General features: G+C 53.2%; 2 protein-coding genes across 2 annotated transcripts in view; both read left to right on the forward strand.

The window, feature by feature from the left end:
* Positions 1 to 2,415, forward strand: part of GMEB1 (glucocorticoid modulatory element binding protein 1) — a 7,449-nt gene extending 5,034 nt beyond the window's left edge. Inside the window, 9 exon segments of the mRNA XM_086479363.1 lie at positions 529 to 565; positions 567 to 658; positions 1,660 to 1,754; positions 1,756 to 1,989; positions 1,991 to 2,011; positions 2,013 to 2,189; positions 2,191 to 2,242; positions 2,245 to 2,336; positions 2,338 to 2,415. Of these exon segments, the coding sequence (XP_086335489.1) occupies positions 529 to 565; positions 567 to 658; positions 1,660 to 1,754; positions 1,756 to 1,989; positions 1,991 to 2,011; positions 2,013 to 2,189; positions 2,191 to 2,242; positions 2,245 to 2,336; positions 2,338 to 2,361 (824 nt within the window). The 3' untranslated portion in view covers positions 2,362 to 2,415.
* Positions 2,416 to 4,586: 2,171 nt separating this feature from the next.
* YTHDF2 (YTH N6-methyladenosine RNA binding protein F2) lies at positions 4,587 to 25,729 on the forward strand. Its single transcript, XM_086479147.1, has 5 exons — positions 4,587 to 4,627; positions 4,927 to 4,951; positions 5,357 to 5,436; positions 9,217 to 10,806; positions 24,748 to 25,729. Exons 1-5 carry the CDS (start codon positions 4,601 to 4,603, stop codon positions 24,769 to 24,771), a joined length of 1,746 nt encoding a protein of 581 aa, XP_086335273.1. The 5' UTR covers positions 4,587 to 4,600; the 3' UTR covers positions 24,772 to 25,729.

Here is a 25,729-nt window from a genome sequence, read left to right on the forward strand (position 1 = left end):
TCACAGGGTTTGAGAGCACCTCTTGTTGATGCTGAGAGAACATCCATGTAGCCACAAAACTTCATTTTACCCGAATATTGTTATTTTTTTGAATTCTCTAATTTAGCTTTGGACTGGCGGATCTTTGTGTCTGTAGGTGGCAGCTTTTGGAAGCTGTGAGTGATTGAAGTCAGTGGATTATAATAGAAATTTTGCACAGCTTTCAGTGGAGCTGGCATGTTAATGACACTGTCAGCAGCATGGGGTGATGATTTGTAGGTGGAGAGCTCGTTTGTCTCTCTGTGATTGCAAATTATGCTTTCATTTGCGGCAGTTTGGAGCTGCTTGGGTGACACATCTCCGTTTCAGTTTCTTTATCAGGTGAATGGGATTATTAGTCTTGATGTCAGAAGGATGCAGGAGCTGGGTCTGCCCTTGTCAGCCAGCCCTGGTGAAAGAACAGAAATAGTTTTGATGAAAAGCAGCAGAAAATGTGTGGCGTAATAGGGGCATCTTTTGAGTACCCCATCCCCCTGCGCTTCCTTGCAGATGCTGCGGTCTTGAACAACGTTGCCACACGTTTGGCCTGTGGACACCGTCAAGAAGGTTCTGGACAACAGGAAAAACCAGACGGAGCAAGGAGAGGAGCAGTTTCTTTACACACTGGCAGGTACAGTCAGTGCCTAGTACGGCTTCTCCTCCTGTTGCTGCTCTGGGGGAACCAATGTGACTTTCCATCGGCACAACCCGGGGAATTTCCCCTCTCCCTCGCCTCGCAGTCGCCTGGGCATTCACAGCCCAAAAGCTGTGCCCTTTGCTGCAGCAGGGTGCTGGGGGCGCGAGCCCCATCCCGTCGGCGTTAGGCAACAGGCGCCGCTAGCCAAGAGCTGTGCTGCAGGCGTCGGAGCCGCAGGCAGGGCCCTGCTGTGCCCCAGCTACTGAGCTTCTCTGGGGGCAGGGTGCTGAGTTGTCTGCTTGGCTTGGCGTGGAGCTATCGGGTGTCTTGCACGGCTTCGCCTGAGCCGAAGCCAATAACCTGACCTGGATTCCCAGAGCCGCCTGCTGGATGTGTCTCTCCCTCCTCACCGTGTCCTGTAGGACCTGTTCTTATCTGGGATGTCCCAGTCCCCCGCTGCCCTGGATAAATGCGATCACTGGCCACTTGTGACTTCCAGGCTTCACACAGACAAGGGGCGAGGAGGTGTTTCATCGACCCAGGCAGTCCTGCTCCCTGTCCCCGTACAGCTGCTTGCCCTCCGGGGGAGGGGACCCAGCCAAGCTCAGCCAAAAGTTCCTCCTGCCCAGGAGGAGGGGTTGTCCACTCTCCCTTGTAGGTGGGTCTAGCTTGAGGGGCAGAAATACCCGTCTTCTCATCAGCGGGAAGATAATGGAAGTAGCAAATTGGTGCAGAGCACTGCCTGTTCTTAGCCGGGCGCTGAGCGGGTGCAGGATGTTGACCAGGTCTATGTGGGTGGCAGGAGAAACTTGCCTTTTCCTTCAGCGCGGTTTGATCCGGAGGGAAATGCTAAGCTCACGCTCCACGGGGTGGTTGGGAGACCCCCCTGTCACAAACACGGAGCGTCGTGGTCGGTCGTGGAGCCCGCGAGCCCCCAGGAGCCCCCGCAGCGTGCTGGCCCCAGCCCACCGCCCCGCTGAGCCCTTCTCTTTGCAGACCTGGAGCGCAGCTGGAAGAGCAGAAGAAACTCGCCAAGGACCAGAAGGCGAAGTCCCAAACCATCCAGAACGTGGTGCTGATGCCCGTCAGCGCTCCCAAGCCCCCCCAAGAGACCCCGCCTGCAGCGCCCGGCCTCGGCCACCGTCCTCAGCCCCTCCACCCCCATCCAGCAGCCGCAGTTCACGGTCATCTCGCCCATCGCTATCGCGCCCGTCGGACAACAGTTCTCCGTGGGCAACATCCCGGTGGCAACCATTAGCCAAGGCTCCAGCCCGGTGACTGTTCATACCTTGCCGTCTGGCTCCCAGCTCTTCCGATACGCCACCGTGGTGTCCCTCCTCCAAGACCAGCTCCTCCGGACACGGTCACCCTCCACCCGTCCTCCAGCCTGGCGCTGCTGAGCTCGGCGGCCATGCAGGACAGCGGCGCGCTGGCCAACGTGGCGGCCGTGGTCAACCCGGTGGAACTGGTGGCCATGGAGTCCGGCCTGACTTCCACCATCCAAGCCGTGGAGGGCACCTCGGACGACGGGCAGGACCATCATAGAGATCGACCCGGCGCCGGATCCCGAAGCGGACACGGACGAGTCGGAGGCAAAGCTGTGATCCTGGAGACGGAGCTGAGGACTGAGGAGAAAGTGGTGGGAGACGTGGAGGACCACCAGCACCAGGTCCATAACGTGGGAGATTGTGGTCTTGGAGGACTAGCGGAAAAGCGAGCGTCAGTTTGGGAAGAGTTGGGAATTTTGTTTTATTTTGGGCTTTTTTTCCATGGATATTTTTCATTGTACTGTATATAATATATATATATAATTTTTTTTTTTTTTTTAAAAAAAAAAAAAACAAAAAAGCTGGAGAAACACGTGAGACCTGGAAAAGCTCCGTCTCCGTGGAGCACTGAACAATACCGCCTGTTTGCAGGGGCAAGGAGAGACTGGATCTCTGCTGAACAACCCAACTGGGAGGAACTGGACAAGGGCTCCCGGCGCCGAGAGCGCGCCGTGGCCCAGCCGTGCCCGTGGTGCTTCTGCTCCGGGCTGCCCTGGCCCCAAATATTTTATTTCAGAGAGACAATAACCAGTGGCTGGAGCATTGATGGGACTGTGGGAGGGGGGTGATGGCTTGGGGTGGAACAGGTACCTCATTTGTATTTTCATTTTCCCCCAGGAAGGGAATTCTGTGGGACTCTTCACTGTCACCTCAACTGAGATTTTTTAATTATTATTATTATTATTATTATTCTTGCGTTGGGGAAGACGACAGTAACCCTGCCTTTACTGTCCATATTCTCCTCCTCCACCCAAGTTGGTTTTATATCTATATTTTTTTGGTATTTGTTTGCTCTCACCCTTCCCTTGTCCAGATTGCCCAGCTGCAAAACCCCGAGACCTCCTCCCACCGGTCTCGGGGGGGTCCCCGTACCCCAAACCCACCTCTTCCCATAGCACTTTTCCCCCATCCCTTTCCCTGCCTGGGCCAGGCTCGGTGCTGCAGACGCCGCTCAAAGACTCCGAGATCACTTCAACCTTTTCCATAAAGGCAACAACAACAACAACAACAACAACAACAACAGAACAATCGACTCGAGCTTCAAACCACAACCTCCCCTTCGCCGCTCAGCGCTGCAGGGACCTTTCGGGGTGTACAGAGCATGTTGTGCCGTTGCTTTCCGGAGAGCTGGACTCCGGATCGGGGCAGCTTCTGTTTACACTGTGTGCTGGGGGCTGCTCCGTGCTTGTCGCTACTTGTTTGGTGGTTTTATTTTTGTATTATTTGGGGGGTGTTTTTTTGTTCTTTCTTCCTATAATCTCTTGGCAGGATTAGAACCGGCACGTTGCTGAAATAATGGGGCGCCTTGCTGTTTTCCCTCTTATTTTTGGGGGGGCTGGGGGTCCCTTTGGGCTCCGCTGCGGGAGGGGGAAGAGGGGGGGAGTGCCGGGTGCTGAGAGAGCTGCGGAGGTTTGGGGAGGGCTGGGGGGGGGGGGGGGAAGCTGCTTGGCTGGAAATATAAAGCAAAACAACATCAAAGGAGACACACCTGGGGAAGGCGGGTGGGGAGGGGGAAGGCAGTGTTTGGCAATATTTTATTTTTTTTTTTGCATTAAAAGGAAAAAAAAAAACCCACCCCAAAACCCAACCCCAAAATGGCATTACGCTTGGCTGGTTTCTCCTGGTGGGGAGGGGGAAGGAGGTGGCTCCGTCGCACCCACCTCGCCCAGGGGCTTGGGGGGCAGCTGTGGGAGCCAGATCCCGCGGATTTTGGAGCCACGACCCCTCCACCAGCTCCAGCCCCTCCTCCGCTTGTGTCCCCCCCCTCGGCTGGGGAGCGACGGGCTCCTTTTAGGAGGGGACTACCCCCCCCCCTCGCCTCCAGTCCGGCCTTACGGCAGCTCCATCCCTGCCCGCGCTGCTCCCCTGGGCCGGGGGGACCTGCAGCCGGGCCTCGGGTTGGCCCTTTTTTGGCTGGAAAGCGCCGCCTAGGCAATGGGGGCGCCTGGCCCCTTTAAGAGCGCCCCCCCCCCCCCGCCTGCGCTGCCGCGCACCGTCCGCGCGGGGGCGCTAATCCCGCCGGTCCTCCGCCGGCCCGTCATGCACCGCGCCCCCCCCCCCCCCCCCCCCCCCCCCCCCGCCGCACACACACACCACCACCCACTCCCCCCCCCCCCCCCCCCCCCCCCGCCATTGTGCCTGGGAGCGCGGCGCGCGCGCGTGCCGCGTGACGCCCCGGGAGCGCGTGTGGGCGCGAGGCGGCGGGCCTGGGCCATAGACGCGGGCCGGAAGGAGAGAGGCGAGGGGGTGGCTAGAGCGTCGCCCCAGCCAGGCAGCCGCCGCGGGCGAGTCGGAGTCCGCCAGGCAGCCGCGCCGCCGCCCGCTCCCGGACAAAGCCGCCGCCGCCGCCCGCTGCCCCCGCCCCACCCCGCCCCGCCAGCAGCCCCGCCGCGGAGCCATGTCGGCCAGCAGCCTCCTAGAGCAGGTAGGAGCCCCGTTGCCACCGCCCGGCCTTCCCCCCTGGCGGCGCCGGGCCTGGCCCGCTAGGCGAGGCCGAGGCTTGGGGCCTAGCGGCGGGGGCGCGGAGCGGGCCGGGCGGCGGCCGCGGCCTTCCCCCCGCCTCAGGGCCGCGCCTCCATTGTGCTGCGGGTGCGGCCGGGCCTCCCTTCCGCCAGGCCGGGCCGGGCCTGCGCCTCGCCGGGCTCCCCGCCCGCGCCGGGGCCGCTTCGCCCCCCTGACTCACCGCTCTCCTTCTCTCTTTTCCATGCCGCGCCGCCGCGCCAGAGACCCAAGGGCCAAGGCAACAAAGGTGAGAGCCCGGGGGGCGGCGGGGAGGGCCGGGAAACGGGGGGGGGGATCCTGCGGGGGAAGCTGCGCTTTTGGGGAGCGTGCCCGCGGGGGAGGGACGGGGAGAATCTCCTCCGAAATTTGCTGGGTATGGCCTCGGGTCTCCGCGCCTTGACGCCGCGGAGTGGCTGGGCGACAAACAAACCATGGGCTGCGAAGCCCGGCGGCGTTTCTGGGGCTGGAGAAAGTTTGGAGTTCACGAGTGTTTGTGCGGTGGTGGAGTGTCTTTCCGCTCTCTGTTGGGCTGAGCGTGGTGTATTGTGGCTCATGAGGGGTTAGCTGTGTTAGAAGTTTTGGCTTTGTAAGTCAGCAAGTGTTGGGAGTTTATCGGCAGGGTTCTTTCTAACGCTCTGCATCTCTCCCTCAGTGCAAAACGGATCCGTGCATCAGAAGGATGGGTTAAATGATGACGACTTTGAACCCTACTTGAGTCCCCAGGCCCGGCCGGTGAGTAAGAGAACCTGCTAAACGCCCCGGGGACTTCCCGCTGCTCTCTAGTGAAGGCGAACTTGGCCTCCTCTCTCTCGTTTCCCCATCTCCCCTGATTGATGCTTGCCAGCTTTCTTACCCTGATCCGCTGTTTTATATGTGCGTTTCTCCAGGCAGAAAACACTGAATGCCCTTAAACTCTGGTGGGTGAGATATAAAGGGTTTAGCCACTTTTCGAGGGCGTCAGGACTTCCTACAGTTGGGGTTCAGCTCCTTTTTTTTCAACGTGACTGCCTCGAAGTTGCCATTTCTGCTCTTTCAGTTTTACTGTTATGAAGCTGTTTCCGTGTTGGCCTCTGGCTCTTCACCCCGTACGAGGAGACGCACGACATCGCGTTGTGAAACCGCTTCACGCGATGCAGTTGCGCTCCCAGGGCTCTCAGAGGAGACTATCATCGTTGTTATCTCTCCAGCAAGCAAACTGGAAATGCGTATCATGGGCTTTTCTCTATCTTATGCCAAAAAAAAACCACAAAAAACCCAGAGCACACGTGATAGAGGCTGTTCAGGCTTTCGGAGAACTTCAGATAGAAGGCGAGCTGGAGAGCTTGTGATCAGCTCCTGAAAGTCAGACTTCCAGATACTTTTCCTCGAAACTTTCTGGTTCAGAGTAGCTCCACTGTTACCTGGGGTTTTGTTTGTTTTTTCTTAATGAGCTGTAGGAAGGTGACACATCGCAGCTGAGCTCAGCTGTGAGGTGGTACGAGCAGGCGTTATAGATACACATCTGTAGTAGCGCTGGAGCAGTTAGTTCCTTCTCTTGGCTTCTCTCTCCCCTCCAGTTCTGGTTAGTAAAAATAAGCTGTTCTGGTTTTCCCTTTGTTTTTTCATTGTTTTTACTAGTCAGTATATTTTTTCACGTGATGACCATGCATGTTTTATTGGAACACAAGCGCGGGTTTCTGTCTCAGTTAAAATTTTCAACAAGTATTTTCCTAGTTTGTGCTAAAGATTTGAGGTTAAATGTTCTTTAAGGCCCTGCCAGCTGTTCATAATCTTCAGAATTCAGCCTGTCCGTTGAGATAACTTACTGCCTTCAGCTCCCTGAAAAGCTCCAAGCCTAAATTCAACCTGCATGGGCTGAGAGACTGTGATCTCTTTCTCAAGTCTTGAATAAAACCAGCTACTTTCCTCGTAACTGTCATTTAATGATGATTTTTTTCTATCCCAGAGATCAACATCACCCATTTCCAGCTTCCTCCTGAATGTGGACGTATTTCCTGCAAAGGGTAGTTTTATTTAAATCTCCTGAAAAGGGTGAATGTTAATGGTAGAAGCAACATGATATTTTACACGTTTGATGAAGAACTTCGGAATGCTTTGTTTCTTTTTGTGTGTGTCACACTGGTGAAAATACCTCTTAAAGATAAGGGATTGGAGCGTCCCCGGGAGGTGGAGCAGAGCCATCGCTCTGGGAATTCGGCAGGAGTGAGGGAAAACCGCCCTGGTGACGTTGAACAAAGCTTGAGGGTGACTTTATCTCAGCGTCTCGCCAGGCTGTGTGGCTTCTCAGCTCTCAACCATGGTTTGATGCTCAATACAATCGAAAACAACCCCCTTGGGCTCAGTCTGGAGAGGACCCTGGCTCTGCTGAGCCATACTGAGTGCACGCCTCTCTTCTGGAGACGGAAAGGGAGTTACAGAGAGGGCTCTGAAAAAGGAATTCGGGGCAGCCCGCTGCTGCAGTCACACTGGTGGCTTCTGAAATTGCTTTCTGAGCTGTCCACACAAGTGTGAGGTGGAGTTGCGTGGCTCTTCATTCAGGAGCTGCTGTTTCAGGTGTGACTGTTACGAGCCTGTCAGCCTGGTAAAAGGTTGCTGTGTGTTAAGTGATTCTTCAGCAGTTTGAAAAACAAAAGCCCAACAGCAGCAATAAGTAAGCTTAAACCCTGGGTCTGGTCTGAGGTGAAGAGGAAACGGTGAATTAGAGGAAATAACTGTACAAAAAGTCTTAGTCCTTGGAGAGAAAGAAAAGCTGGTGCAGTTTGGGCTCGGGTTTTGGGTAAGGGCTGGCACATTTATGTTCCATTGAAGTGAATTTCCAGGAGAATATATTGTTACTCTAAGAGCTGAGGGGGGATTATCTTTTGAAGAGACTTGGCTGGTTCAAAATAATAATTTTTTTTTTTTAAGTTCCTTCATTTGCCTTACAAATTAGTGTCAATGTTCGTGCTGCTGGACAGACTGTTTGTTGGTTTGGGTTTAGCAGGAGTGGGTTGCTCTGTTAGTAACACCGTGCCCTGGGTGAGAGTTAGTTTTGTTACGAATTTGCTTTTGGGAGCCCTTGTTTGGGAAAACAGAAAGGCTGGAGAGGGTGACTCTTTGAGTTTTCATGTGTTCATGCCATGAAGTACCACAGAAAGCTTTTTAGTCTTTTATACAACGAAGCAAAACGTCATCTGTGCACGTGTTAGTTAAAAAATTCCTGTTCGTTTTTGTCAAGTTGGGGCTGGATCAGCCCCAAACCTGTTGCTTTCCTTTAACTCCCTGGAAGGTGGAGAGGCAAACCAGCTCGTTCTGGAGGGTGCCAGAGCCATCTTGAGAGCCTCCCTAGATTTCAGTAGGCCATGAAGTCCTTCGGGAGCTGCGCTTGGCACGTGAAAGCAACGATTCAACGAAAAAAAATGGGAGTAGAGCCTGCTGCAAGCCAGGCTTTTTAAATGGGAAGGGAACCTGACTTTCATCTCCTCTGCACTGGGGTGGCTGTGTGGCGTGAGGCTGGCTGCACACAGGTTCAAATTACTGGGTGATAATGTCCATTAGCCATGACTTTAACCGCTCCCCGGAGGGGGCGTTGGTTTGAATGTAAAATGACAGATGTTTTTCCTGTGAGCCAATCTGGGTGATGTCGGAGAGTTCCCTAATTGTAAAATGAGGCATTTCTTTTCATAACCTGAAGGCTACTTGGATGGTAAAAAAGGAGACCAAGGTATGGAGCAGCTTTTTCCCCCCCCTCTCTGAATTGGAAGCCTGCTTTCTTGTGCTGCTGCTGTCGCTGTGCTCTAAAGGGCCCCTATTGAAACCCTGTTGGCCACTCCCCGTTCTCAGGTATTTTTTTAGTATGTGCCTGCAAGCGCTGGAGCAGTTTGTGCTTTGAGGATGAGGCTTTAAATCCCTGTTTGTTTGCAGGTTCTTGGAATATTAAGAGTCTGAACCTTTAAATTGCGGGGGATATAGCTGCTTTCAGGGGTAATAAGTTTAAGGCAGGCAACTAAGGACATTCATGATTTTTGGCAGTGCGCTTCCAGGGGACCTTTTTCCTCCATATTCCACTTCTCTCTGCATCCTTCTCCCAAAGCCTCCCTCAAACCCAGAATAAGGGCTGATAAGTAGGTTACCTGGGCAAGAAAAGCCCTCTTTGGCAGTAGCCACAAAATGTAGAAGATCATACGTGGGTGTTAGGTACGATATCGATTTTATAGACTGCCCCAGAGCTCCTGCTCAGGCTGGTGTCCAGTCACCCAGCGTATGTCAGGAGCACAGTGCGCTCCGGTCTCGGCACGGGAAGCTTGCTGAGCTTTTGTGTTTAATCTTTCTGGCAATAAAACAGTTTTTAGAGCACTTCTAACAAAGGAGGTGTTTCAAGGCCGGGCCTGTTTATCTGCCCAGCCCTAAGGTAGGGAGGGGTGGGGCATGGGAAGTCTAAGATGGCTTTTATTTCTGGTCCCTTGAAGTGTGTTCAACTCCTTCTAGCTATTCAGTGCTTATTTTTTGTTTGGATTTTTTTTTTTTTTCCAGAATAATGCATACACTGCGATGTCTGATTCCTACTTACCCAACTACTACAGTCCCTCCATTGGATTCTCCTACTCCTTAGGCGAAGCTGCCTGGTCTACGGGAGGTGACCCACCCATGCCCTACCTAACCTCTTACGGACAGCTGAGCAACGGGGAGCCTCACTTCCTCCCAGATGCCATGTTCGGGCAGCCAGGGGCCCTTGGCAGCACTCCATTTCTCGGGCAGCACGGCTTTAACTTCTTTCCAAGCGGGATTGACTTTTCGGCTTGGGGGAATAACAGTTCTCAGGGACAATCCACTCAAAGCTCCGGCTACAGCAGCAATTACGCCTATGCCCCTAGCTCGCTGGGTGGAGCCATGATTGACGGGCAATCCGCCTTCGCTAACGAGACTCTGAACAAGGCTCCTGGCATGAACACCATCGACCAAGGGATGGCAGCTCTCAAGCTGGGCAGCACGGACGTTGCCAGCAGCATCCCCAAAGTCGTCGGTTCGGCCGTCGGCAGCGGATCCATCACCAGTAACATCGTGGCGTCCAACAGTTTGCCTCCGGCTACTATCGCCCCTCCGAAGCCGACCTCCTGGGCTGACATCGCTAGCAAACCCGCTAAGCAGCAGCCCAAGCTGAAGACCAAGAATGGCATCGCAGGGTCGAGTCTTCCCCCGCCTCCCATAAAACACAACATGGATATTGGAACTTGGGATAACAAGGGGCCGGTGGCGAAAGCCCCGTCGCAGGCTTTAGTTCCGAATCTCGGGCAGCAGCAGCCAGCCCAGGTGTCCCCCCAGCCCGTGGGCCAGCAGATCAATAACAGCCCACCGGTGGCCCAGGCTTCGAGCGGGCAGCAGCCCCAGCCGCTGCCCCCGCCGCCGCCGCAGCCGGCCCAGCTGGCCGTGCCGCAGCAGGCGGCTCAGCCCACCCGCTGGGTCGCCCCTCGGAATCGCGGCAACGGGTTCGGTCAGAACGGAGGGGACGGGAACGGAGTGGGACAGTCTCAGGCCAGTTCTGGTTCTGCTCCCGCGGAGCCGCACCCGGTCTTGGAGAAGTTGAGATCCATCAACAACTACAACCCCAAGGATTTTGACTGGAACCCAAAACACGGCCGGGTTTTCATCATTAAGAGTTACTCTGAGGACGATATCCACCGTTCCATTAAATACAACATCTGGTGCAGCACAGAGCACGGCAACAAGAGACTGGATGCCGCCTATCGCTCCATGAACGGGAAGGGCCCCGTTTACTTACTGTTCAGCGTCAACGGTAGCGGTCACTTCTGCGGAGTAGCAGAAATGAAATCTGCTGTGGACTATAACACGTGTGCGGGTGTGTGGTCCCAGGACAAGTGGAAGGGACGTTTTGATGTCAGGTGGATTTTTGTGAAGGACGTTCCCAACAGCCAGCTGCGGCACATCCGCCTAGAGAACAACGAGAATAAACCAGTGACCAACTCCAGGGACACTCAGGAGGTGCCTCTGGAAAAGGCTAAGCAGGTGTTGAAAATCATTGCCACCTACAAGCACACCACCTCCATCTTTGATGACTTCTCACACTATGAGAAACGCCAAGAGGAGGAGGAAAATGTTAAAAAGGTAACGCGTTCGTCTGTCTCGGCAAAATCCCGCGGGGCAGGAGATGGAGGAGGAGGGCTGCCTGGTGCCGGACTAAATCCGGGGCCTGAAGGCTTGGGCTCGCGGGCAAGCTTGGTGGGCATCCACCTGCCTTTTGGCTAGCTGCTTGCTCACACGGGGAACCCGCTCCCTAAATGGCAGCCCCTGTTTGGGGTGGAAGTGGGTGCCGGCACCCCGGCGCGAGGAGCGCTTGCCCAGGCCCTGCCTGCAATCAACTGCCCTTCGGTTGCTCTAAATCCCAGCCTTCCCAGCGTGCTGTATCCTAAACAAAATTTATGTCGGTGCTGTTGTCAGCTCCTGGAATCGGAACGGTTGAAAGTAGGAGATCAGCGGGGGGGTTTGGGGAGTTGTTAGAAAACAGAGCTGGGTCTTTGAACGGCCGCCTAATCCACCCCCTACCCAAAGTGGGGTCAGCGTGACAGATGTTTCCCACCGCTCGTAAAACCTTGAGGACCAGCAGTTCCTGTCCCTCCCTGGGCAATCTATTCCTGCGCTTAATTATCCTTCCTGTTGGAAGGCTTTGTCTAATGCCCAGCCTCAATCTCCCTCGCTGCAATTTCAGTCCGTGGCGACTTGTCCTCTCTCCGGTGGACGCGGAGCGAGTCATTCCGTTCCTCTCGGCTGCGTTCGAAGCCAGTGGGCTGCCGCCTGCGTGGGCATTGCCCAGCGGTGTGGCACGTGAGCTTGGCTCCCTCAGCTCGGAGCCTGCTGTCATCATCGATTCGTTAACGGGAGGATTGCTAATTGACCATTCTGCCCGAAATTCGGTGACCAGCGGGCCTTGAATCTTACTTGGGTACAGCTGTGTTGAAGTCACCTGTGGCTGACCTTCCCCACAGTAGGGGGTCTTGCTTGTATTTGATCAAAACAGTAATTACAAAGGAGCGTTAGCACAGCTTTCTGGTAGTTTGCCAAGTTTTCTGACAATCTCTTTAGTTTCAGCAATGGGGAATTTTCCACCCGAGAGTTGAAGAACAGAATCAGGAGCTGCTCACCATGATAGTGAATTAGTTTTTAAATTTTTTTTTATATATGTATATATATTTTTTACTTGGAGCATTGTCTGTATAAATAGCATCACCCATACACAAAGCTGGTCACGTTTTGCAACAGATATCCTAGCACTTAGAGCGCTTGAAGAAAAATCTGTCAGGGAGGAATCCATTGCGAGGTGTGGAGGTGTAAACTCGGGTTTTGTGAGAACCTGAATATTTTGTGTGACTTCACATCCTAAAATTGTTCCGCTTGGTATCCAGCCTGTCCCGAAGTGGTGCTTTCTCTGTTACTAACGGAGGTTTTGAATGCGAGCCGAAATCTAGGACGGCTTAAGAAGTGGGACTTCTCGTGGGTGCTCCAGATCCAGCTTTAGGGAGCAACAGTTTGCAGAGTGCGAGGGGCAGATCTTGGCACAGTGGGAGAATTTGAGGAGGGGGGATGGGGGGTGGGGGGAATGTTGCTGGAGGGCAGGTGGGGGATGGCTGGGTGAGAAGAGTCAAGGCTGGGTGAACGTAAGCAGGCAGCGAGCAGCAGGAAGAGCCACAGGGTGGGGAAGGCTGGGGGAAAAGCGGACAGACCGATGGTCTCTTCTGCTGGAAAGCGGCTGTGTTTGCAACGCCTGAAAATCAGCCAGATGTTTGGCCATTTTCTTAAATCTCTGAACAGTTTTTACTGAGTTTTCCCATTGCATTTTGAAGCCTCCTCCCCTGCTCGCATCGATTCCGTTGGGACCTGGTCGCGCTTGGCGGGCGGGGGGGGGGGGGATCAGGAGCAGAAACGGCGGCTGACGGACGCCGAGCCCGCCGGCGCCTCCTTCCTCGGTGCCGTTCGAGTGGATTCAGCGTCAGCTCCGGCGCGGGAGCGGTTGATGTGGAAAACATTGATTCTTTGCAAGGGAACTTAGTCATGTGGCGGTGGAATTCCTCGGCGAGGAGGGAGTCTCGCGGATGGACGGCTGGCGTTCGCTTTTCACCCTTGACTCACCCTTTGTTGCGCGCTCAGGCCCCTGCCCTGCGACATCCGGCTCGGAGGAAGTGACTTGGTCTTTCTTTTCGGCAGCAGTTTGACCTCCTCGATGGCTCGCTGACGCAGCCTTGAAGAGGGTTGAGGTTTCTGTAACTGCCCTTTCATGGTTTCATCGAGAAGCGGTCGTTGTTGCTCAAGGAGGGTTGTTTGAATGCTGAGGGTTACCCCGGGGCTGTGGGCAGCGAGGAAAAACCCCAAGCCGTGCTACGTCTGCCTTGCAGCACCTCGGGTAATCACCTGGATTCAAAATAAATTAAAAAAAAAAGTACATCAGAAACCAGAGTTGAGGCACTGGAAAGTTAAAGTGCTGCTCTGGCAGCAGCTGGTGGTGCAGCTCCCCGCCTGCGGTCTGGTGTCCGGGAAATCCCGTTGCTACCAGCTCTTTGTCTCTCTCTGCCACCAGGCTTTGGATGGCGGCGATGTGTTTCTGCGTTCCTGTTCCTTGAAGCTGAAATGTCTCAAGGTTTGGCTTGTTTTGGACTTGGAGCAAGCTGCAATTGTTTCGCTTGGCTTCCAGCTCGCCTGGACCTTTGTCTGGTTGGCGGTTTGATTCCTGCTTGCTGCCCAAGCAGATGGACAAGCTCTTGTGAAAGTCTGGGAACTCCTGAATATTCCTTTGTGCTTCTCGCTGCTAGAGTCACTTCTTCAAAATTCCCTCAAATAGTTCAAAGAAATCATATGAAAAATGCTTTGCTTAGTGTTTGTGGTATTCCCGTTGACCGGTGAAAGGAGATGAACGGTTCAGTGTTGAAAACACCGAAATCATCCTCTTGCTTGGCCTTTTCTGGTGCCTGTGCCCATCGTGTCCTCAGAGACTAACCTCCATTTCTTCCGAGTGTCTCGCTTTGCTCTGCTAATCCAGCTTTTTAAAAGGTTTGGGTGTTCTCCTGACCCAAAATGATGAAGCTGACTCCCAGTGCGATCCTACCTGAAGCAGTTTAGGACTTTGTGAAACCCCTAACAGCCGCTTTTGTGGTAGAGTGTGTCACCAACTGCTTCCCCGTAAGAATTGTTTTATCTTTATTTTGAAAGAAACCAACCAAAACCAAAAAAAATCCCTAGCCTGCAGTAATACACTTGCATTTCTAGGAATATTGCAGTGACCTCAGGGTGAAGACCTTGGTGGTCTGCTTGCACGTGTGAGGTTAACAGCTCATGCTCTCTGGAAAACCAGTGGGTGTCAACTTGAAGGGAAATTTATTTTGGTATTTTCTCCTGTTGCCTTCTCCAGGGTTGGGGTGCTTGGCTACTGACAGGTTTCAGGGATTTTGAGAAGGATATCCTGTGAAAACCAGTCCTGTCCTGTCCCTTCCCAGGACAGAGTGCTCAGTTGTCAGGTTTTCAGTTGATAAGAGGGACTTTGGGTGTTGAGTCAGGATGAGCTGTGCAGGATGGGGTGGGTTTTTCGTGGTTTTTTTTCATGCTGAGGTATACCAGCCTCGAAACAGAAAAGTGTCATTCGCCAGATTGGAGCTATTGTTTCCAGAAATGTGCTGCTTTGTGTCTTCGCTGATGCTGTCTGCTGATTAAAGGGGTATTAATAGTGGCAAGTGTCACTGCCCCCCCCTTAGATGGTATGATTTAAGGGGAAACTAAGTGGTGGTATATGAGCCTGTTTGAAACTGGCAGTTGCTGTACAAAAGGAATGCTTTTGCAAAGCTCTTTTTTTTTTTTTTTTTTTTTTTCTTCCTAATTTGTAATCTTGGAGGCGAGGAGAGAGCGCGTTTCCGATGGGGTGGGCTAGTGCTGTTGTCCCACTGTGACAGTCGTCCTGGCTCGTACCACCTTTGATTTGGCTTTGCCACATCCAACAGGACGGCGTTTCTGACTCTTGAGATTCGGTTCCTGGATATTGCGTGCCCAGGCGAAGCCAACTCTTTCCTGTGACCGCAAGGGAACACGGCTTGGCCTCACACCGTTCCTTTCGGTCCGTGATCCCGAGGCGATTTGCTCTTTCTGCTCCAAATCCTGGCCGTAGTGAAGTCAGCTGATTGATGCACCAGGACAGAATTTCCCTTGCTGCAAAGACCCTCTGCTGTTCGGCAGCGCTCACAGCTTCTCTCCGTTTATTTCCAGACCTTCTAAATCCCGTGTGTGTGTGTCCGTGCTCATATTTGCCCAGTAAGAGAGGAAACAGAAACCATACCGCTTATTCTACTGGTTTGGTACTGGCTGTTGGACATAAGGAGTGCCCTGTTCTTCTAGCTTTAAGCCAGCACCGCAAAGCACTTGAGGCGCTCTCGCATATTTTTGGTTGTGTTCTAGCTTTCTTGAAAGGCAGGAGAAAATTGGAGGGGAAGACTTAGCTCTAGCTGGTGCTTCAGCCCTTGTTTTCCACTGCAAGACAGGGGAGTTTGTTTCCTCACCTGTAAAACGGGAGCAGCTGGGAGCCATTGCACTGCAGGTACAGTGGAAGCTGGGTGGTGGAGGTCGCCCTGGCCTCAGAGCGCTGCCTCTCCTGTTAATATCTTGTTAGCAGTCTTTAAAATAACATTTTAATACAACATTTTGCTAATATGGTAATAAAATACAGTGTTTGAAGTTGACGTGTTGAAGTTGGTTTAAGGAGCTGTCGAGGTGCGCTGTTGAAAATTGGTTTTCGAGGACTGGTCCTGGGTTTTGGAGCTGTTCTTCTCTAGTCACTGGGCCAGGCGCAGCGCGGGAGGTTTCGCACCTCTTACAGGGATGGGCCTGAGCAGGGGGAGTTTATTTCGCATCCTGTTCTTGTTCTGAACTGGTTCCCAGCTCACTTGTTGCCCAGTTGGTGTGGGGACAGCTTCATGCCTCCTTCCATGCAGGTTGTCTTCACCTTGGCTGGGTGGTTTCAGCTCCGAGTTGCAGAATACTCTGAACTGATCATTCTTATAAACTAACGTGAATTTTGTTCATTGTGAACATGCTGGTGACTTCAAATGAATGTTTTAGATTAAAGAGGAAAAAGATTGTTCTTCCTTCAGCAGTTGAGTTGAAATCACGTGTGTGTCTCACAAATTCCCTAGAAACAACGTGGAAGGTTTGGTATGTGAGAAGGGAGTAAGGTGTCAGCAGTGGGGGCTTCTTTTTTTTTTCCAAGCGTTCCAGGTAACTTGCTGATGCTGGGGTTAATAGCTACTGACACAGACACTGTGTTCTGGGTTATTCTATTAACAGCTACTTCTCCAGAAAAAGTAGTTTTCCTTAGAAGGTGAGTATTTGCAGCCATTTGGTTCAGTGAAAGCAACAGGGCACGGTCCCGTTCAGCTCCCTGGATTTTCTGTCGGGTGCAGAAGTGCAGTGGGTCACAAGACGATGTGAAAGCTGATTAGGATCCCAAGAAAAGTGTTGAAGTACGCTGACGAGTGAGCCTTGTGTACCTGCAGTACATGAAGAACGGCTTCATGCACAGTGTTCCTCACTCATTAATGAAAATGTGATCCTGCAGCAGTTTTTTGTGTCGGAAAGAAGTCGCTTTCTTCTTTCCTGTCTCCTGTAAAGTGTTCTGTGGCAGGTATTCATTTGGGAAGCTTCTTGTTCTGTGCTGCGTGATCATTTGTGCAGCAATTATTAGAGTAGTCCTCTCGTTTTCCTGGATGTTCGTGTTTGTCCCTGCTAGTAACTGTGCTATCTTACGGCTTTGTGAGTTCATAAACCAGTTCCTTAGTGGTGTGAAACGCTGGGCACGTGCCAGCCAGAGCAGGGCCGCCCCGCTCTTACTGCAGCAAAGTCACCCAGGGAGGCCCGTTAACAAGGGTTGTCATTCTCCAAGCTGGTGACCGGGACAGAGCGTTGACTGTAGCTCCTTCCCGTGACTAGTGCCCAGGGTGAGGCTTTTTAATTGATGTGTAAGTCGTTTGAGCAGTTCGTAATAAAGCGTGTGGGTTTTGGACGCCCTTCTTCAGGCAGAGCTTGGAAATGAAGACTGCATTTCTGGTCCCATCACATTAAAACTTTTTTTAATTAGAAGGACAATGCTGGGCTTTTTTTTTTTTTCTCCTGTGGTTAACTGCAGAGCTGTTTCTTGTAATGTAATACAAGTTTAGAAGACTTTGATAAAATCTATCTAAAACTCTGTCTTTTGTTTCTAATCTGGGGGGGAGGGAAAGAAACCACACTGTTTTAGTTTCCTTCCCCTGTGTATCTGTACGTGCGGGGCAGGCTCTGCTCTCTCGGCTCTGTTATTGGTAACGCGGTGCCATCTCCTGTGAAATGACTTCAGAGAGTTTCCCATCGTCATCTGCAAACTTTTAAGGAATTAGACAGTCCTGATCACCAGCCTTTCGGCTGTTGCAAGCCAGCCTCATTTGGGGCTCAGCTGATTCGAGTGCTGCTGTCTTGATATATTTAAAGGAGGGGGGAAAAAAAAAAGTTGTAATACAGAACTGCGTTCCGGTGAGTCCTGCTTTGTGTTGCCTTTCAAGTGGCGATAAAATGAGGGTGCGCCCAAACGGCTATAGGGAGGCTTGGCTCTTTTCCTTCAGCGTGTGAGTTCAGCTCTTCACGGTTGGCAGAAGTAGGCAGATAGATCCCCTCGTGTCCTTTCGGAATGCGGAATCTTGTGGTGTGTTTTTTCTTGTAGCGTGAAGTATTTCTTCTGCCTTACTTGCGGTGGAGGTGGTATTTTAGCCTCAAACACGAGAACAACTGCAGTGGGTCAGACCTTAAGTCTTAGAAACGTTGCACCTCTTGTGGCTGCAAGGTCTGCTGGACGTGCAGAGAGACATTGCTCGAGCATCCTTGCTCGCTCTTTCCGAGTAACAAGCTCTGTGTGCAGCCAACAGTGACGTGGTCAAGAGCAAATGCCCGTAAGGACGGTACAAGCGCACATTTATCCATCTCTTGGTTTTCCTTGCCCTTAACAGTTGGTGGCTCAGGAATTTCTTTGACCCAGAGGATGTATCTTTGTCTTTCAATAGCTCAGGGTTTCTCTTCTTATCCAAGATTTTGATGCATTCCTTGAGCATCCTCTGGATCCTGCATCGGCAAGTTCTTCAGCTTAATGACGTGTTGTGTAAAGAAACGTGGCCTTTTGGTTTGCTTTGAGTCTGCCTCGCGATGCTCCCAAGTTCTGGGGCTGGAAGAGGTGCTGAGCAGTTTCAGTGTCCTCTGTCTGCTTGCTCTGCTTGCTCTTCCAGGCTCGAGAGCTAAAGCACGGTGGCTCTGCAGATGAAACCCTCTGTCCTCTGCTCATCCCTGTTGTTCTTCTCTGACCCTTTCCCAGGTTCTTCTGCATGCCTGTAGAGCTGGAGAGGAGCAGGGCTGCACGCTGCTCAGGGCAGAGGTGCCACTGGGGTTTGTATAAAGGCATAGTGATGGGATCTGTTCCCAGGGATGTTCACTTCTCTTGATGCTCGGCATTCTCCTGGAGCTGGAGGTGGTAACCCTGAGCTCCTGTTTCCGATTGTTAATGGTCGGTTTGGAGCCTGTCATCTTGGGGTTAGGACAGTGATTTTCCCCACGTGTGTCGTTTGATTTACCTAAACCAGGTAGACCACATCCACTGTAACGTTCAGCTGCTTTTTCTTCACAAAGTCCTTCATTTCTTCATGGTTGGCTGCTGGTTTTATTACCCTGAATAGCTTCGTATCATCAGTGAACTTTATCACTTTATTGCTCGCCCCTCTTTCTAGATTTTTAGGAATATATAGAACCACAAATTCCAGTGAAGCTCCACAGGTTTTCTCTGCACAAGATCATTCAGTCCTTGGCATTACGCTTGCACAGGGTGACAGAGGACAGTGCAAAGGCTTTATTAACTCTGCAGCAGTGAAGATTTTGAAATGTTAAAGTTGGAGGTCCTTCTTTTTTCTAAAGAATCACGTGGCACTCTCTTTCTGGTGCTAATACTTGCTGCACGAGCTATGATTGAAGGTAACTGAAGTCATGGAACGCATTTCATGTGAACCCAGATGAAAAGGAACGCTAGCCTGTTTAAAAGCCATACAGCAGATACAGTGAGGTAGGTCGAAACGCGGCGTGATCCTCAGAGTGAGCCTCTGCTAAATGCTGTCAGCAGTTCAGTGCTATTTGCTTAAACTTTCCCAGTAATAATTCCCATTATTTTTGTCCATACTATTAACTTTCTTCCCTGCTTTGTGAGGATTTCGGTGTGGACCGATAGGTGAAAGCCAAGTGCCCTGCTCCGTAGCGGGGAGGTGGCGCTGCCCAAATGGGGAGTGTTGGCAAACTGCAAAAAGAAACACAGCAAACTCCTCATCCCTTGTAGTGACAAGGAGGGACAAAGACTCCCTGGTTTAAGACAAGGAAGATTTTATTTTCCTTCCTAATGACTTGAAAGGACTTGTGTCATCGTTATTTGGCTTGTGCTCCAAAGCCAGCAAGTCCAGATCCAGTCCCTAATGGGAGCCCAGTCGACCTCGTGTGGAATGCTGCTGGGAGTCCTCCCAGGCTGCTCCGAATTGCTCTTTGCTTTAGATATTCATGGACATTCTCAGCTTTTCAACTGTTTCCTGCACGAGTTTCGCCCTGTGGGACGAGGCTCTCTATGGGAGGATAATTATACACGTTGGGGGGGAATCGGGCTGCTTTATTCGTGCAGTCAAGTGTGGTGTTGGAGCACGAGGAGGTTCATGCTTTGTGATGAGTCGCATCAGTTTTAAAGGTGCCTTGAAAGATGCTGGGAACAGCGGCGTGCCTGCCGGGACCCCCCTGCTTGGATAAACCCCACTGCAGGGGAAAGCTCCCGGCACTCGTCGTGTCCTTCTTCCCGCCCTGGCCCCAAGCTGACGTGAAAAATCCAACGTCTCACGTAAAGCACGTGGTCGCTGTGGTGGTTGGCGTTCCCGGATGTTAAGGCACGTTTTGCCTGACAGCTGTACCTGAAGAATTGTTCCTTGTTTCTCCCCCGTGGCTTCGTCTCCGTCTGACTGAACGGTGAGGTGACCGGCGTGTAGCAGCGCCGCGGTGCGCTCGGGTTTTGAGAGGAAACCAGAAACTTCCTAACTGCCGGGCCCTGCACGCTCAGTGCGGTGGCAGGGGACTCTCTGGTGCTTCCTTCTGCGTTTTGGGGGGCAAAGCCTGAGCTGCAGGGACTGAGCAGGCACAGTTGCCTTGGCTCCTGTTCTTTTTCAGCGATGCGAGTTTGCCTGGATTGGGGTTGCGTGGCTGTTTGGGTTTGCTGCGTTAGGTTTTTGATCTGTAAAACCAAAAGTCTTACCAGCTCTGACAAAAAGTCACTTTTATTTGCGTATATCCTGGCTTTGTTCTGGGTGGGTGCGCTCTGTTACCTGAATGGGAGGTAGGATGAACACGTCTGACTGAAACCAGATCACTATCGGACTTTTATCCCCTTTCCTAGGTGAGGCAGACTAGGTAGGGTGTAGCTTTTCTGTGTAACCGATGGCTTTCTAATGCTGACAACAGGAAAAACCTCGTGTTGGGTTCAGTTTTAGGCCTCGAGGCTGTCTGTGGAGTGATGTGTTGTCCATCACTTGTGCTGCCTGCATCCGTGCCTTGAGCTGATCCTGCTGGGAAGGCTGTACTGGGCACACTGGGGGCAACGGCCTGCTGTAGCTCCCGTTTTCTGAGTCAGAGGGAGACACATCTGATGGGGGGGGGGGGGGGGTGTGTCTTAAGGCCAGTGTTTGGTCGCTGGGTGTCTCAGCGCTCTGGGGAACGATGCCGTTAGCACAGGCCTCTGATGAAGCGATCTCCCGCTGTTCCCTTCTGGGCAAGTGGTGCCTTTCGCTTGTAGGACCTTCCCAGTTTGAAACTGGGGCCGCGTCCTGGCCTGCCTTCAGGCTGCCGCGCTGCGCTCCACGTCAGACGGGTCCAAGCACGCGGTGGGCTGTGTGCTGCCCACCTGGGAGCCGTGCTCTTGGTTCTTCTCCAGGCCCTCCCTTGGATGATGGTCTTGTTTCCCCGTCTGTAGTGTGGCAATAATATCCTTACCTGTGCCTGAGGAGTTCGGAGGTTGGATGTTGGTTGTTAATCAAGGTGAGAGCCTCTGAACAAATGTGCAGTTATCCCCCATCGTCATCGTTTGTCCCTACAAACTCTTGAGCCTTTTGTTGTTGTTGGCTCCCCGCGGTGTGAGGAGATAAAGTCATCTCTCATCACCACCCCCCCCCCTCAGTTGCTGTTATCAGGCCCTGGCTTGTGACATTGCTGCAGCCCCCCGGGGACAGCGGTGATGGGACTGAAGGGGCTTGAGCAGGACGATGACAGAGGGCCCCTGCTTACACCCGCTTGCCTCGGCTGAGCTTGGGGCCTCGAAGCAGGCTCGCGGCGACGCGTGGGTGTCCGCGCTCGGTTTGAGCAGTGGCACGTGCCTTCCTCGCCACCGGCGCGTCGCTTGGCGCTTCAGCCGTTGCGGTGCCGCCGTGCTCCTGCCTCGCCGGTTGCTGAGGGGTTTGACAGATGGAGAGGAGAGCCTGAGCTGGTGGCTTTGTCTCGCTCCTCCCACGCGGATCGATAGGACGTGGCCCAGGTCTAATGAAAGTGCAGCCGAAGAGAATAAAACACTTCAACGCTTTCTGATGGAATCTCTGTGCTCTCCAGGGACTAGACGCCAGAGCAAAGCCCAGCGTGTGCGTCCAGGTGCTGCTCTGCCTTCTCCTGGCTGTCCCGTAGCTGGGTGGGCTGTGGCTGACACCACCCCCGTGCCCAGGATTTTGGAGGAGGATGAGCCAGGGTGAATGCTTGCCACACCTTTGCTGTGTGTTCTGGTAGATCTGTTTTGCTGCTCGGCTGTGATTTGGGTGCTCGCCTGTTACACCACAGCACCCCGAGGACCAAGATGTGTTTGTGGGTTCAATTGCAGTGGGGCTGGCAGATTAGAGGGTGTAAAAATCCTTCAGGCCCTGGCTACCCCCGTGCCTTTCCCAGGAACAGACAACAAAAGAGGGGCTGTGAATCTCCCAGAGAAGAGCAAGGAAAGCAATATTGAATCGAGCGGAGAGTAGAGACCTGTTCCTTCCCCACCACCGAGCCCTGGCAGCAGTGCCCTCGGCGGGGCAGAGCTCTTGGCTGCCTGCCTCGGCGTCTCCTGATTTCGGCTGTGCCTAAAGCCCTGCTCTTCGTGGAGGGCAGGGCAGGATGGTCCGAGGTAGGGGTTGAAGTCAGCCCCTCGGGAGCCCGCAGCAGGTAGGGTTAGATGTCAGGCTGCGTGTTTCTGTGGCGAGCTCCTTGGGTTAGCGTTGGCAGCGCTGGTGGAAGGGAGCCGTAGCTCTGCACCCGTATTCCGAGGTTGAACAGAAGGAGGTTTTAAACAGAAGACTGGGTTGAGAAAAATCAGGCTGTAATCCACCCTGAAATGAAGATGTTCACTTCAGGCATGTCTCTGGACCCTTCTCTAGCTTGGTGACGTGGGGACATCTGCTCTAGCCTCTCTGGAAGGTGGTGCCTTCTGTTCTGGCACACGGGGGGGTTTGAGAGTGGAGGGGGGGGGGGGAGGATCACTTTTGCCATGAGGCTGGGTCCTTGTTCCCCGCTCCCTGGGTTAACCACACACGGGCAGCTTCGCAGCGGGGATCGCTAATCAGGGGTCCATCTGGTCAGCTAACGGGGTGACCCGCTCAGTGGGACCCTCAGCCACCGTCTGGAGCCGATCCAGGACACTGGCCCTGGCTGCCGATGGAGAAGGGAGGCGATGGAACCTGGCAGCCGGCTTATCCCGGGCCTGCGTTTGGGCAGAGGGAGGCATGAGCTCAGGCGGTGGCAGCTCCTTCCCGAAGGAGCGCGTCGCGCTGCCATCTGTCCTTGTTCCGTGTGACGTGCTGGCAGCAGAGAAGGAACAGGGCTTGGCACCTTCCTTTCGGTTCGTGCCTTTCCCTGCAGCGCTTGTTTTACTTCATGTTCGAGACTGGCTTCGCTTTCCACCGGGGCAGGTTTATTTTGCTGTTGTGCAGTGGCATTTTTTAGCAGCAAATAGCTCCTGCGACAGATTTGGGCAGACTTGCTGGAGAACAGGAGAATTAAGTCGACTTACGTGGGGGCAAATATTCTTGAAGAGAACGTGTACCTTCGTCTAATCCCTCTCCCCAGAAGGCAATCTGTGCCACGGTATCACACAGGCCTTGCTTTGTTGTCCGGCTCGCGCAGAGGAGTTGGAGCTGAAGCCTCCTTGGGTCACCGTGTGGCTGAGGGGCTGCCAAAGCCTGGGGTGGTGTTTGGGAGCTGGAGGCAAGGCCTGCCTTTTTGGGAAGGTTTCTCAGAATAGATGGCTATACTTGCCGTTAGCCCGGGATCGAAGCGGCGTGGAGACGAGCTCTCCCCACCTTTAGCAGCGGTGGCAGAGGACGTTGTTTCTTCGAGCAGCCTGCGTGCTTCTGGGCGAGGGTGCGTGCTCCCCCTGCCAGCGAGCTGCCCGGGGGGCGAGGGAAGGTGCTCAACCTGACACGGCGGGGGGGCAGGGGGAAGCGGGCAGGCAGCTCTGCCGCTGGGGGACGTAGCCCTGGGCAGAGCTGGAGGGAAACATCCTGAGCTGAAACAACCAGGTATCGGCTTCGGAGCCCCGCCAGCGTCCCTGCTCTCTTGAGGTAACTCAAGGGAGAGGCCCCACGGGCCCCGCCAGCGGGCGCCTGCTGCCGGTGTTGCTGTGCTCTGGAGGTGGGATGGACTTGGTGCCTCTCGGGACCGGCTTAGGTGGCGCCTAACCCGCTCCACCGCTCAACGTGGGAGCCAGAGCCAAAACGCCGTCGTACCCTTCGCGCAGGAGACTGCGGGCACCTGCCTGTGCGCCGAGAAGACGCGGTGAAGAGGCAGGGAGGAGCGTCAGCCAAGAGCCCTTTAGCTGTTGGCAGGCTTTGTTTTTGAGGTGGGGTTTGAACGTGGGCTGGGCAGCAGCTCTTAACCTTTTTGGGATCGTCCAGACCCACGTCGGTGCAAAGCTGCTGGGTTTTGAGTTTAACGGAGAAGAGGCTGTGGCACGTGGTGCTCAGCGCACAGAGGATATAGTTCCCCCTTCATGCCTGGGTGTATTTGGTGCTAATGTTTGTCTGGACGTTCCTTCAGTGCTAGAGGAGAGATGTGGATGAACACCAAGGGCGTGGTAGCGTCTTGTCGGTGGGAAACCCCTGTGGACCTGTTGGGTTTTGTGTGAAACGCCATCAGTAGGTTTCAGAGTTATTGGTGAGGTGTTCTCTTGGTAGCTGTGGGCTGTTTCAGTCCCTGCAGGCTGAGGCAGAGGTCAATACTCCCGAGGTCTGAGCTGGCAGCCTGCTGGGATGTGCCCACGTGTGAGCTGAGGTGAAGCCACAGGTCGGTGCCCCGGGGAGCCGGGCTGCCCGGCTCCGGCAGCAGCTGGACGCGGGCAGGGCCGTGCTCCGGGCCCCACCGTTCCCTCCTGCCTTCCTCTCCCTGCTCCCCGATGTGGGGGCTCTCCTGCTCCCCCCAGCAGCGCTCCCTGCTCCCAAAACTGCCCCAGCCTTCTCCAGCCCCACGCCTCGCACCGGTGCCGGTTTCCAGCCTGGCGATGGCCCAGCTCTCCTGTGGCCGGGGCGGCTCCGTGCCCAGGGGTGAGGAGCTTTGTCACCCCCCGGCACCTGTCACCTGCAGGCTTCAGACCTCGACTCACTTATTTTTTTTTTTCACCAATTCTTCCTTGGTTTGTCCTTGGTGTGAGGTTGGGTTGGGGGGTTTTTTTTTTGGCTCCTCTTCGTGCCGTTAAACCCCCAGCGCGGAGCAGCCTGGGGAGAGCCCGTGACTCCGCCGAAGGACGCTGCCACGAGCAAGGAGAGAGGAAGAGGAGCGGAGCTGTGGTAGCGACATCCCTCGGGGCGAGGAATCGGCGATGAGCTGGGAGGCACCTCCTTGGCCCACAGAAATGCTCTTGGACGTGGCTCGGGGGCCTCCACCCGCGTGGAAACGCTGGCGCGGGAAAGCGGCGATGGAAGCTGCTCTCGGCTAACGTGTTCTTCTCTCTCTCTCTCTCTCTCCCTGCAGGAACGCCAAGGCCGTGTCAAGTAAAAGGCCATTCCTCCCACAGAGACTGCAGCAGAGGTTGCATCCCAGCTACCTTTCAGAGAGAGAAAGAAAGAGCAAAAAAAAAAAAAAAAATCCCAGAGAGAATTAGGACTTTTTTTTTTTTCTTAATTTCATTGACTTCAAAAAGACTCTGACAAACTTGCAGTTTAAAAAAAAAAAAAAAAAGAAAAAACGTATTGGAATTTCACAAGACATAGGACTTAAAAAAAGAAAAACAACAAAAAAAAAAAATCCCTTCTAGGTAGGCTATAGGTAAAAACTGTCCCCTTTCTTTTGGCTTTGGTTGTGATTTCAGAGCATACGCTTTGTTTTTTGTCTTTTTACTATGTTTTTTTTTTTTTTCGGATTTTAAAGTCCGTAAGTGGCATATGCCTTTTTTTTTTTTTTCCTCTAATTTTTAAACCCTGCCGCTTCCTTCCACCCCCTCGCGCCTCCTTCCCCTGGTTTTGACATTTGCACTTGGAACATCGAGTTGTAACATCCACCATGGAAAGTGGAGTAACTTTTTTGGTTTTCCTTCCCCCTCCTGGCCTGGAAGAGGAGGAATTCTACAAGGAAGTCGGGGTTTTGGCCTAAGAAGAATTGAACGGAAATTGTCCACGAGGTTGTGTCTTAAAGGTGGTTCATTTTTCTCTGACCCTTTGTTACTCAAAAGTCAAGTACTAGGAGTCCTAAGAAATGTTCTGTTCTTGTGCATTATACGGATTTGCAGATTAAGTCTGGATTAATTTGATTTTTGGAAGCTGAGAACAGTGGTAAAAACTTGTTTTGTTTACAGGAAAATGAATTTTGGACAAAAAAAAAAAAAAAGAAATCTTGTAAAATGTGCAGTGAAATATGTTTCTTCAGTTTCTTGTTAAGCCAATGAGGAATGGGCGTTGCCTTTCTTTTCACCATTAATCACTTCTCAATAATAAACGTGAGATCCTGTTGAGCATCA

Source organism: Leptosomus discolor, chromosome Z, assembly GCF_034619465.1.
Source record: "Leptosomus discolor isolate bLepDis1 chromosome Z, bLepDis1.hap2, whole genome shotgun sequence".
Classification (NCBI taxonomy): domain Eukaryota; kingdom Metazoa; phylum Chordata; class Aves; order Leptosomiformes; family Leptosomidae; genus Leptosomus; species Leptosomus discolor.

Coding starts and splice junctions, on each gene's coding strand:
- YTHDF2 (XM_086479147.1), top strand. CDS start 4,601: ATGTCGGCCAGCAGCCTCCTAGAGCAG. Junction 4,952..5,356: donor CAAGGGCCAAGGCAACAAAG/GTGAGAGCCCGG, acceptor TCTCTCCCTCAG/TGCAAAACGGATCCGTGCAT. Junction 10,807..24,747: donor AGGAGGAAAATGTTAAAAAG/GTAACGCGTTCG, acceptor CTCTCCCTGCAG/GAACGCCAAGGCCGTGTCAA.